At 34.7% G+C, this 13,629-nt stretch overlaps 1 protein-coding gene across 1 annotated transcript; it reads left to right on the forward strand.

The window, feature by feature from the left end:
* Positions 1–328: 328 nt before the first annotated feature.
* LOC117680421 (Na(+)/citrate cotransporter) lies at positions 329–10,679 on the forward strand. The gene is made up of 14 exons (XM_034483086.2): positions 329–1,265; positions 1,858–2,007; positions 2,934–3,049; positions 3,151–3,278; positions 3,533–3,704; positions 4,171–4,329; positions 4,583–4,732; positions 4,864–4,959; positions 7,133–7,237; positions 7,687–7,781; positions 8,094–8,203; positions 9,061–9,222; positions 9,347–9,484; positions 9,759–10,679. Exons 1-14 carry the CDS (start codon positions 1,143–1,145, stop codon positions 9,951–9,953), a joined length of 1,899 nt encoding a protein of 632 aa, XP_034338977.2. The 5' UTR covers positions 329–1,142; the 3' UTR covers positions 9,954–10,679.
* The last annotated feature ends 2,950 nt before the right edge of the window (positions 10,680–13,629 follow it).

Here is a 13,629-nt window from a genome sequence, read left to right on the forward strand (position 1 = left end):
GACGCGATCGGAAAAGTCAAACCAAATCGGTTTTAGTAATATATAGAAATGACGTGGATTCTACGGTGAACCGTACACGCATAATTTACGCACATGTAACAATTCGTTGTGTTATCCGTTGCTAATTGTGTTGCTAACGCTGAGGGTAATAGAACTGATTATCAACTGTCTCTAATCCAATCCGATTTCAGTATTTAACATGAAAGTATAATAATATAATATGTGGATTATTGTAAACTGATGGACTGTATTGCCCAAGGTTGTATTTCTGAATAAATGAATAAATATATTTTTTGCCAAAAAAATTCAAAACAATGAAAGTTACAACAAAGTTAGTATCTATTCTCCATTGTTCGTTATTATCTTACACTATGCTCAGTACCGGTAAGATATATAAACATGTAATATGCTTGGATTATGAGCATTTGGTACTTAAAGATAAGCGTTCATTGTTCTGTGGTTTTTGAACACTTTAACCAGGTCAAACAACAGCGCTTTGCTGTGACGCTCTGCAGTGTCCTGATCGTTGTTTTGTTGGAGCTATTTTTATGTTGCGCATTAGTAACCTAGATTTCTAATGATGCATAAGTACTATCACTTGTTAAAATCTAGTTTTGTTTTAAGACAATGAAGGAAAATCAATGTCCATGAAAATAGGCTAAAAATAGCGTTATCAAATAAAATCTTTATCTTTAAAAAAAGTCGGTTTTGTTTTAATTGTCTATATAATATTTTTCCAATTGAACTACTTTTCATCACACACGAGCACTTGCAACAAGTTGTAAACATGTCCACTTAAAGGTTATCCTGTAAACATTTTATGCCAAGACTTAGGGGCCTTCGTAAACATAGCTTGCCGCCAAGGTCTCCAGATAAAAAAATTCTGTAAGTTAAATCCCCGCATTGACACATAATTGACCGGGGTTAAAGAAAAGCGGTTTCTTTCTGTGGACAAGAAGAAAGCAGCTGGTAATCAGTAGCAAATGTAGCGCACGGCCACACGCTTAATGCAGGACGTGGTGATGCGTGTCGACAGAGAATCTGTGATACAAACGACCCAGATTGCGTGAGTAGTCTGAACATAAAACACCGGTACTGTTTGCAAACAAACTTACGTGGATCAGACATTGGATTATGTAAACATGCCAAACGTACGCACCAAAGTCTGGAACATTGTTAAAGACATCTGGTCACTGAAGCCCGTACTGCTGCCTGTCCTGGTGACCTTACTGCCTCTGCCTATGGTCACAAACTCCGAGTCTAAGGTTAGTAGTGGGTCGCAAGTTCTTGGTTTCTATTCGTTTGCTAATTTTCATTTCTTGATGTGTTCTTCACTACAAGTTTTTAAAAAATACGATGGAAAATTAAGATACGTTCCCTTTAATTAACATAACCAGAAAACCATAAACAAAAAATTAGATATGTAGTTATGTATATACATTCCACTATAAGCAGTGTTTTGACATATATACATATTGTACTGTTATATCAAACACACGCAACAGCGGGAGCTGTAATCAATGCATGGTCAGAACACATTCTGGCAGTTCACTTTATTGATTTAGATGATATTTATAATGTAAATCGGTTACAAAAACTAAACAATATTTTTCAGATTAGTTTTTCATACTTGAAATATGCATATTAAAGAAAATTTGAAAAGAGGTCAACTTCCTATAAAGATTTATGGCTTACAATCGGTAAACTTCACCCTACGCTATCGACCTGTGCGCCAAAAGTTAATGGCCGCATTAAACGTAAACTTTTAGAGTTTATGATATTATAATCATGTTACAATTTGATTCAGTCCTATGTGTTGGCAGTAGGGTGTAAGATTTCCATTGCTGTATTGTTCAGGCTACACGATGTGGATACACTGTTATAGTGATGGCGGTGCTATGGCTGACGGAAGCCTTACCTATACCAGTTACCTCCCTTGTACCCATCTTCATGCTGCCCATGTTAGGCGTGTCCACGGCCAAGGAGGTCAGCAGCAGTTACGTCACGGTAAGGATATTTCATGCCCCCCCCCCCCCCCCCCCCGCACATTATATTAACTTTGACAATTTAATACCCCCCCCCCCCCAAAAAAAAAAAACCAACCAAAAAAACCAAAAAAAACAACCTAAGGCCTAAGTTCTTTGGTTTGCAGAGTTATATGCTTGGGCATGAAATTTTTTCCACATGCTTTTTTCATATTTTGCCTTTTCAGTAATTCTTTGTGCAACAACCAAATGATTAGTATACATTAGCTTGCGCATATCATATGAATTTTTATGGTATTTTATTTTAAAAGCAACATATTGTGAACCCTCCTAAAGACACAATGCAGAAGAAAATCACAAAGCCACCTTGATATATGATCAAAAAGTAAATAATGTAGGTAAAATGAAAACGAGGTCAAACTGTTTGTTTAAAGCCCTGTGGAGGGGATAACTATTCTGGCTGAGTTAATCCTTGTGCAACCTCATTTAGAGTTATGACACCGCTGTCAATTTTGTTACTGGGCTCTCTACAAACTCTGATTTATCATTCACTACACGTTATATGTTTACAAGGGTTCCCGGGCTGACTTTTTGACGAACATCATCATGGTTGGTCTGTTACATGATATGGTTGTTGATATAAGCCATGGTGTATCTGTACATGATATGGTTGATGATACACGCCATGACGGTGGATCTAAACATGGTCTTGATGATATACCCAATGGTTGATGATATACCCTATGGTGTATCTTAACATGATCTGAGTGATGATATACATCACGGTGTATATTAACATGATCTGTTTGACGATATACACCATGGTTGATTTGTACATTTTCTGAGTGATATGCGCCATTGTTGATTTGTACATTATCTGGTTGATGATTTATGCCATATGATCCGTTTTTGGTAAACCTTTTATCCTCGCGCCATGTTTTTATTTAGGACACGTCAATGCTGTTTCTGGGGGGACTGATCGTGGCGGTGGCGGTGGAGGAGTGGAACCTCCACAGGAGGATAGCTCTGGCCATACTCCGCCTTGTCGGCGCTCAACCCAATCTGTAAGCATCCCTATCACGCTGTCTTATAACATGACATCATCTAGCACTACATTGTGTATTACACTTAAATGAACAGTGTAACAATTGTTGCATGTTTTCAGCTTGATGTTGGGTCTCATGTTGCCCACCTGGTTTTTGTCCATGTGGATCAGCAACACAGCAGCAGCCGCCATGATGATTCCCATTGTTGGAGCTGTGACGTCACACGTTAAGTCTGTTGTAATAGAAGGTAATGCTCTGACAATTATATATTAATCATTTTTACCTACCTGGGCTTGTAGTTTATAAGTCTTTTACACTGAGTATTCGATTAGTAGAAGCAAAAATTATCTAAATTAAAATAATTTTCCAAATTTTAAAATTACCGAACTCAATTGATCGTACATTGTAAGAATCTTAACTTTTCAGCTAAAATACATATTTCATCATTTTCCTGCAACGATTGCATTTGAATCCATTTTGGAATTACATTTCTAAATGCAGGAGGAACAGAAAACCCAGACGACCTTTGTCTCCTAGCAACCAAAGAAAAAGATGTACACGTAGAGATGCAAAAAGGAGAGAGGGTTGTTTTAACCTCCGTCAGCAAAAAGTCGGATGAAAAGGAGAAATCAAATGATGTCAACAGCACACCAAAGAGCGCGCAGTATAATCGGTAGGAGTTGGGACTCGTGCTATAAGTGCACCATACTGTTTATCTTGCCAGAGCTGCAGGATCCCCTTGTCATTACTGCATATTTTTATATAAAGCCACAGAAACATATGTTCTGCAGTCAATGTCGATCCAGGAATTTCATAACTTTTTTGAGTAGCTCAAATTAACGAATTTAAGGACAAATCTGTACAGTTAGGATATAGTTATCATGTTCCAGACACGAGGTTACCTGGTCGAATCGTATCAATGACAAAGCGGCCAGATATTGTTCGATTATCAGTCTTTGCTGTAAGTCCTTAATATGAATTCTGCAAATCTTTAAAGATATATGGAATAAAGCACTAAAATTATGAGCCCTTCATTCATACAATGTCATTATGTCGTTTAATTTAGGATAAATTCCATACAGCTTGAATTTGTTTATTTTATGACAATTTACTAATCAAGCCCAATTTTCTATTGACAGCTCCCCATCAAGGGGCAGTGCAACTCCAGATGCCCTCAAAATGCACAGCAAACTCTCCAAAGCATTGGCGCTATCCATAGCGTACGCTGCAAACACCGGCGGCATTGCCACCCTAACCGGAAGTCCACCAAACCTCGTGTTCAAAGCAGTAATTGATGAGTAAGAATACCAATAAGTAAATCTCTTGTATAGATACTACGACCAGAACGAGAGGATTCGCTTTATTTCGTATTACATGTAACATACATTTTCATTACGCACTCTATTGCTACTTGGCATTAATTTCGCTCCTGCGTTCGCTAAAATTGTTTACATCAGACAGCATCATCTCACAAAACAATAAAACACACTATATAGCTACAATTGTCAGTGTTTGTTTTGTTTGTACAATTGTCGGTGTCTTATGTTTCAGGGCTTTTGCTCAGGCAGGGAAACTGTACGACGGCCAAGAATGGGACTCCGGGGTCAACTTCACTTCCTGGCTGCTCTTTGCCCTCCCAATCTCATTTCTTACCCTTATTCTGGGATGGTTGTGGCTTCAGATGTTTTTCCTTAGATGCAAGTATGACCACAGATCTTTTGAAATTGTTCAATTATATATCATGTACGCTATCTTGTTATTATCTAAGAATTTTTTGTCCTTATACATATGTTGATCAAAATAGAATAAAGACAGTGTATATGATTTTGAAGGCAGCCCTGCGATTGCTTCAGGAAAATAAAGTCCGACCGAGACAAGGAGGTGCGAGAAATCATCGCCAAGGAGTTCAAGGCATTGGGCAGGATAACGTAAGATATGACAGACTTCACATGTCAACAGCAACACAGGTTCTTTGTTTTTAAAAGTGGTTTGATGTTGTACTTGAAATGACTGTGCATTGATAAATTGATACATAGTTACATGTGACTTAGATGCTGCTCGTTCCTTTGTTGGTTTACATAGTTCTTTAGACAGGGGGTCTTGTAATAATAGTACACATTAAAAGAATGGTTTTTTTTAAAAGTCGGCGAGAATGTTTAGACGCTGCTTATGCAGAGAGAAGTGAACAAAGGCAAATATGCCATACATGTATATGGTTTTGTAGATAAACTATCGTGAAAGAGGAGGGTTTTAATTTTCTTTCCGTTAAAAGCTAAGATGATTGCAATATACGGAATATAACTCTATGGAGTTTTTTTTCATTAGCTCACCTGAGCCGAAGGCTCAAGTGATCTGACGTCGTCGTCCGCGTTGTCATCGTAGTTAACTTTTCACATTTTCATTTTCTTCCTCAGAACCAACGGGCCGATTTCAACCAAACTTGACACAAAGCATCACTGGGTAAAAGGGATTCAAGTTTGCTCAAATAAAGTTCCATGCTATCTATAAAGGGGAGATTATTTAAAATTATTGAAATTTTGTTGGTATTTTTCAAAAATATTCTTCTCGAAAACAATTCGGCTAGAAAAGCTGGAACTTGTGTTGAAGCATACTCAGGTAGTGTAGATTCAAGTTTGTTCAAATCATGATCCCCGGGGCTGGGGTGGGGCGACCATTGGTGGGAAACAAATTTGTACAAAGGAAGATAAAGAGAAAATCATTGTCCCCGGGGGTAGGTTGGGGCAAATTTTTTTTTTACATAGGAATATATAGCGAAAATCTTCAGTTTTAAAATCTTCCTCTCGAAAACCATTTTGCTAGAAAAGCTTAAACTTTTGTGTACATTTTTGTAAACATTTTTGTGTAGTGTACATTCAGGTTTGTTCAAATCCTGAACCCCGTGGTATGGTGGGACCACAATTGATGGGGGGGGGGGGGGGGGTGTCAAAGGAAGATATAGAGAAAATCCTTAAATATCTTCTGAAAAGGAGCTCTGCCAAAAATCTAAAACATGTTGGAAAGCAGAGGCTGTGCAGATTTAAGTTGATCAAACCATGATTCCCTGGAGAAAAGTGGCCACAAGATTTCAGATACGAATTGAGAAAAATATTCTCACAAATACTAAAACAACAAAAGGGGCTTGGTATAAATATGTTGATAAAATTTGGAAGATTTTTTCTAACCTTTGGTGCCAGATTTACCATGTCTACTGTACCTAATTGTCAAGATATATTGAGGATTTTGCTACCGTAATGCTGATTTGATAAAGAGTTATGGCTATTGATGCTCAGGTGAGCGATGTGGCACCTGTGCATCTTGTTATACAATGAAGTATTATTACAGAAATAAGCGCCTATTCAAACAATAATGCATTATTTAATATTTTCATCTGAGAGTGTTCTAAATAAGTGGATGGCAAATGAATGTATAATATAAAGTGTTATATTTTTGATTTTACTCCTTGATTTCATTCAGTTTAAACTATACATTAAACTTGATGCATTAAAGGCAATGATTAAACCTTTACTTTCATCTCGCCTGTACATTACTTTACTTCATATTTAGAATAGATTAATAAAAGTTCCATTATTTTTTAATTATTTCTGAAAGTTTGTGTTTTCCTGTAATAACATTATACGAATGGTTTAATAATCCTGCAAAGTAGAAACACCTTGATTTTTATTACAAAAGTTTCGTAAATATGGAGTCCTTGACATAGATGCAATGTAGCTATACATGTATGTCGATTCAAATTAAGCATTAGAGTAATTATCAATGTTACAAACTAATTTATTTGCAAATAAGCCACCATTAAAGGAAGTGTGTATATGCTGTTATGTATGAAATGAATATAATAGTTCCTTTGAAATGCATCATAATAATATATGACAAGAAATGGAAATGTACAAATACGTCTTGACTCTTTGGAGATAAAACCATATCTGCCTTAATTGATTACTTATTTTTGAGAGTAAAAAACGCATGCTTTGATTCAGATTGCTTACCGTTTTCCACAATTGATCATGACATTCTTGGGTAGAATTCTTGTTGAATTTATATAATCACAACTTTAGTCATACAGTGATATATAACTTGTTCTAGGTTCGCGGAGTGCCTGATTTCCATTCTGTTTATAAGTCTGGCATTCTTGTGGATTTTCCGAGATCCTCCCAATATCAAAGGTTGGGGAGATTTCTTTCCAAAAAGGTGAGTTCTTTTGCTCTATAATGTCATGAAATGATTATATTAAAACAGAACCGTATACAGAATATATATATAGAATGTGTACAGATGTATGTGTCAGGAATGTTTCTAGAGGGCTGGGTGGTCATTTAAATTTTTTAAAAAAATTTAATCTCCTCTAAAAGAAAAGCTTGGTATAAAGATTGAAAAAATATTCCAATTTCAGATCTAAAATAATTAGGCCTATTTTTATACTAAACAGTAGTTAATGACTAAAGAAATCATATCTAAAATTTTAGATATACATGTATAACTATAATTTTTTTAAAATAAAGGTAGTGATGGTTAATTTGTGGATCACTCAGCATCCTTAAATATATTTATCCTTTGAGATCAGCTATTCAGTTTAAACTTCGTTTGTTGGATATCGTATATGGGGTCAGTTTATGTCGTTACGGTATTTTACGTTGCAGATATGTGAGTGATTCCACACCAGTAATGATGATTGCTGTATTGTTGTTCGTTCTCCCTGCTAAAGTACCAGCAATATTTTGCGCAAGAAAAACAGGTATAGTATATTAATCCTTTTATGTAAAGTAAAATGTTCGATGCCGCGCGAACTCTTCTTAACTTGGCTACATAAGTATAAAAAAAACAAAATTAGAAAAAAAAACAACCCGAAAACGTTCACTTAAATTGTCGTTTAATATTGGATATTAGTGGTTTCGATCTGAAATAATGATGAATAATCCATTGTTCTACGACTGAATACGCTCCTCTCTCCATTACCCTGGCTTGGACCTAAATATTCTAAAGGCCTCTACAATTAAATATTTTTACATATCCATTCTCTATACAACTATCGTACTTTTTGCTACAGATGGGGATCGCTACACACCTTTGCTTACCTGGGAGAAAACGGCCGAGAAAGTCCCGTGGGGAGTGATCGTCCTGCTTGGGGGTGGGTTCGCTCTCGCTCAGGCCAGTGGGGTATGATATAGATCTCTGAAATGTTAGCAAACTCATATTCAAATTCAACATCGAAGACCAATTTTGATACAGAAACATTATAACGAGACATTTTGAGATGGTTTTTTTAAAAAGTTTATGTTAGATGATAAAAGATAACTTTGGATCCGCTCATCTAGTAACATTGGAATAATCCTGACAATTCTATGAATATCGGATTTGATACAAATATTGTTTAATCATTATATAAATCAGGTTGTTGGAATACTTGTAGCAAGGCGTTGTTATACATATAAACAAACATGTATGGTACACTAGAAATATACACACAAATAAGCATTAAGTGCCTGAAGAGTGTTGGTATGTGTTTGCTTATTCTATAATATATTCTATATATAAACATTGGCATTACATTTTCCGTGAACTTGCTCTGCACATATCGATATTACGCTACAAGCACAAGTATCCGAGTAACCGATATACAATACCTAATTTCAACCTTTGTAGTGTCATTGAAAAAAGGAAATTCAATATAAAAAATTAATGATAGGTATAGAGAGAACAAGTGAACAATATACAATATACATACTTATTCGTAGTTATCTCTCTTGAAACATTCTCATTTCGTTGTAACGCAAAAGTCAATTCTAAGACATGGATTATTGTATATTTTCTTTCAATTAATCTAGCATTAAAATCTTGAATAGACAGGTGATTTAGAAAGAGATATATATTTTACCCTGTGATTCAGGTTATGCTTCAATCATTTTAATCAGTCAACTTTTTTCAGCATTGTTAATTTCCCGGTAATTGTGACGCTTCTATAAAGTAGTTTCTATTTAGCAAATACGCCAGCTCATTTTGTCCTGTTACTGTAGCGTTCTGGCCTGTCAAAATGGTTTGGAGACAGCCTTGAGTTCTTCGCCAGTTACAATCCATTCGTGATGTGCTTGGTGGTTAGTTTGGTGGTTGCATCCGTCACAGAAGTCACTAGCAACACAGCAACAGCAACGTTATTGATGCCAATATTGCAAGAATTGGTATTTATAATACATATTATATCAATATAAAATACCGGCGAAAGAAAAATCATCTTTTTTTTAAATAAATATTAAAAATATCAATATCAATGTAAAAGCCTTCCTCAATATACTTGATATACAGTCGATCGCCGCTGGAATGAACCCTATCTACCTGATGATGGCGGCCGCGGTGGCGTGCTCGTTTGCCTTTATGTTGCCCGTGGCAACCCCTCCAAGTGCCATTGTGTTTGCCCATGGATATCTTTCCATTCCCGACATGGTATGTAATTAAATCATAACTTGATAGAATTATGTTACCGCAACAAGTTACATGTATATCAACTCCAACGTAAGAATTAAATAATTTAGTTGTTCTTAGGAATATGAACATATTCAGAATATGAACATATACAGAAAATCAATATATTTAAAACAAAATGTCTACAAAATTCAGAAGTTTAAAAATGTCCCAATAGTTTAAAGTTCGAGTAGAGGCTTACCATTTTGTAACTGTTGGTGTTAAGTCTATGAACTATCTCTCGGATTTTTTTCAGGCCTCAGCAGGACTTGCCATGAACGTCATTGCTGTGTTCATCTTGACAGTCGGAATAAACACTTGGGGGAACCTGCTTTTTAACTTTGCCACCATTCCTGTGATTTTCCAAGAAATACTGAAAAACCAAACGCTGATTGGTCCAGTGATTGAACCAATAGAATCCATGTTTAATGTATCCAAACCTCTCGTGTGATTGGTCGTCCGATTTTCTGAGAGTGAAGATGAACTCAAGGATGTACATAGCACTGTATTAACTACTGCTTCCATTACAGAGGGAAATTCAGGGACAATATCGTTTGCTCAAGCATTGGAGTTTGTGTGTTATTTGGTCAACCTGTAGATGTGTCTGTTACTATGGCAACCACATATTCGAATAATGTATGATCGGTCGTACAATTAAAACCCTTATTTTAATTCCAATGACATGTCTCGTTTTTTGAGACATGCTTTAAAAATTTAAAAAAAATATTGTGTGGCAATTATCATATCAGCTATATTATATTTGATATTCACACGGGTTTTTAAGTTGGCTGGAATCCTACTACTTCAGCTATTAATGATATGATGATATCAATGATTGTTTTACTGAAATTACTTGTAGCGACATACACACGCCTGTCTGATAACCACATTGTCGGTGAGATAATTGGAGCATCATTTAATGATGAATTTTACAAGTATCAAATTTACAATGTAACTACAGTTTAAGTTCCTTGTAATTTTAGAATGATTTATAAAAATCTGAATTACTAGCTACGTACAGTGATGAGAATTTACACAGAACAACGATTTTTATGTTTGAAATAGTATTATAGCAACTTTTACTTTATCAATGACTGTACTGCCCACTTTTACCCAAGAACATAAAACCGCATTTTTGTCTCAGTATCATAAAAATTAAAGGCGATGGTTTCTAAAATTTGTTTGTGATTTTTAAAGCAGAGCTGATTCAATATTCAGTAACTGATATAAATTGTATTTAAACATCCACAGTATGGAATAATCCTGAAATATACTCCTCGCGGCATGGTCACGATTTTGGTCAAAAATTATTTTTGCGATTTTAATGTTTACAATGCTGTAGTAATGTTTTTTAAACAGGCAACCAAAATTTGAGTGTCATTTGATGAATTATAAGCGAGTTACAGAGCCTAAAATTCTTCGCTATGTACATAAAGCTTTTGTTTACAATTTAAATGTTGAAGTGGAAATTCCAATTTTAGACCTAAAATGAATGTGTTAAACGTTAGAAACTGTTTCTTATGCTTAAATGAATCAGAGAATAGACAAATCAGCTTGAAAAAGATAAAAATTTTTAGTGGTATATTAATTGAACCTACGTTTAAAAAAACAGGGCACGAGCCTTGTTTACAAGACAAAGAACTGTGAGCCCTGGATCTTGCTTATACTCTACGACTGACCCTCATATTTTATTTGATTATTAGAAGTGCATTCCTAAAGCATTGTAAATACTAAAATCTAAAAAAAAAAAATCCAAAAAATAAAATAAAATAGAAATTGACGAAAATCGTGACCATGCCACTTTAAAAAACAGAGAGCATGGACGGACGAAAAACTTTAGGCACTTCCGTCTAGATCTGTGTATTTTCTTTAATTTCCGAATACTTTCAATGATTTAAAATTCATCGTCATAACATACTGTTTGATATACATGTATGTAAACAACAAATTAAGTTGAGGTTTGTTCAACAAAGGATGACTGTACTTAGCGCCGGGTTTTGGGCCCTTTTCGGTCGCTTCTGTTGCGTTTATTTCGTAACCTAATATCACTTTTGTTAAACTTTCTAGAGTCTAGTCAATTTCCAACATGAATTAAGATTTTAGACTATAATACAATGATCTCATTTTGTTTTTCTCCTTACAATTTTCGAAAAAAGAAAATTTTCTTTCGCTTATCTGCCCTTGGTCGAACATAAGATTGCCATCAATATGCATGAGAAGTGGAGCTGACATTATCATAATTGTACTAATATTAGACTAGCATGAATTACAATGCCATGTATAAACATTAATGTGATCACTCTTTCACCATAACCCTGTTTATTCTATATGGTACAAGTATACTATTTACTATGGTTTCAACAATTAGACCACGACCATGTAAGTACAGAAGACTTTAAATCAATGCTCGAGAACGTGTTCAAAAACATTGTCCTAGTTAGTATACAACACGCTACATTACAGGTCCCGTGATAGAATTTTGTATTCACAAACTTACCTGAGGTGAGTAATCACGTGGTGAATTATAATATTCAACATGCATCAACCCTAATTGGTTACAACAGAAAAAGCGGAAGTAAAAAAAACAACAACAAAACAGTGTTTTCTCATTTAAACCATGAGCGCATGTTTGTCTATTAATCTCTCGTTGACATAACTTTGATAATGCAAATATACAACTACTGTTAAACGGAGAACAATAGACAAACATGCGCTGACTATGTATGAAGTCAGTATAAAAGGGGGCGTCCTCATTATCCTATGGAGATTCAAGAAATCGTGATAACCCCCGCCTATGAAAACAAATTCCTTATATTATGCGAGTACTTAATTCCGCGATCCTGCTGTTTTGTATCAAATCGCGAGAATACCAGAATATAATCGCAAAAGCGGAATATTTAGGCAAATATTTATCCATATTTCATATAGCTCCCGACTCTCAGAAAATGATGGCGAGGTTTTAAAATCTACGAGGGGTGCTCTTCGCGATTTTGCGCGGAAATAAATTTCTCGCAACATACTTTTATTTAATACAATTACGTAAAGTTGCAGTTTAAATGTTGACCATTTCTACAATTGAAAGAAAAAATCTTTTAAAAGTTTATTTTCTCGCAAATATCGCATGTCCTTAAGTGCAGTCATTCTTTAGAAGTTTTAACTTTGAGTTTCGGAGTTTGGAATTTTTGATTTGCGTATTTTTGACGCTTCAAGTGCTCACCGTCTTGTCCGACGTTATAGATCAAAATCGCTGAAATTCAGTGTATGAATGTACTTTGCTTTCCAATCTCATTCTTTTTATTAGCATAAACTTTGAAGTGCGCTTTACATTTCATGTGATTTTATACATAAATAGATCAATAGTAAAGATTAACTACTATATACATGTACCCTAAAATTTAAACAAATCGTACTATGTAAATTTCTTTTTTAATTTTTTGGATTATATATTTTTTATCAAAATATGTTTACTTTTCACCAGTTCGAAGAGCCATTTTAAATTAATTTCTTTTATGAATTGTTTCAAAATAATCAAGAATTTAAAAAAATACTCTGCTATATTTATATGTTGGTCTTTGTTTTAATTGATGCGAGTTGATACATTCAGTTGCAAGTTTGTAACAAATTGTTAGGTTTTTTTTTCATTTTTGTTATCATATAATAACTTGACAACATTTTATCTATTTTGATTTTTAGGCTTCATATCTTTTATAAGGCGAAAGGCCAAGACGGGATATTGAATGACAAAAATATATGTGTGATTTTTACGGTGGTTTTGTTTGAATTTATTTTCGTGAATTATAGTACATCACGTCTAGAAATGCATGAACAATTAAAAAATACGTTATTAAGTCATCTGTGATATTGCAATACACGTGCGTTTTCTTTCTACGTTTATATTTGGGTTTTCCATGAAATCATTCATTTGAGGCTTATAAAACATAAAAAGTCACATAAATCTGTCAGTCCAATATTTTTCTTACCTGTGTTTAATCTAGGTAAAGGACGTAAAGTGCGACTACTGATACAAGTAAACCATTGATAATGAGACTTAAATATATCTACCAACTTTCTTTACAAAATAATCGCAAATCACCAGTAATTATCGCATGTTAAGGTTTCGAAGTATT

The sequence above is a fragment of the Magallana gigas genome, chromosome 3 (genome assembly GCF_963853765.1).
Source record: "Magallana gigas chromosome 3, xbMagGiga1.1, whole genome shotgun sequence".
In the NCBI taxonomy this organism is placed as follows: Eukaryota; Metazoa; Mollusca; class Bivalvia; order Ostreida; family Ostreidae; genus Magallana; species Magallana gigas.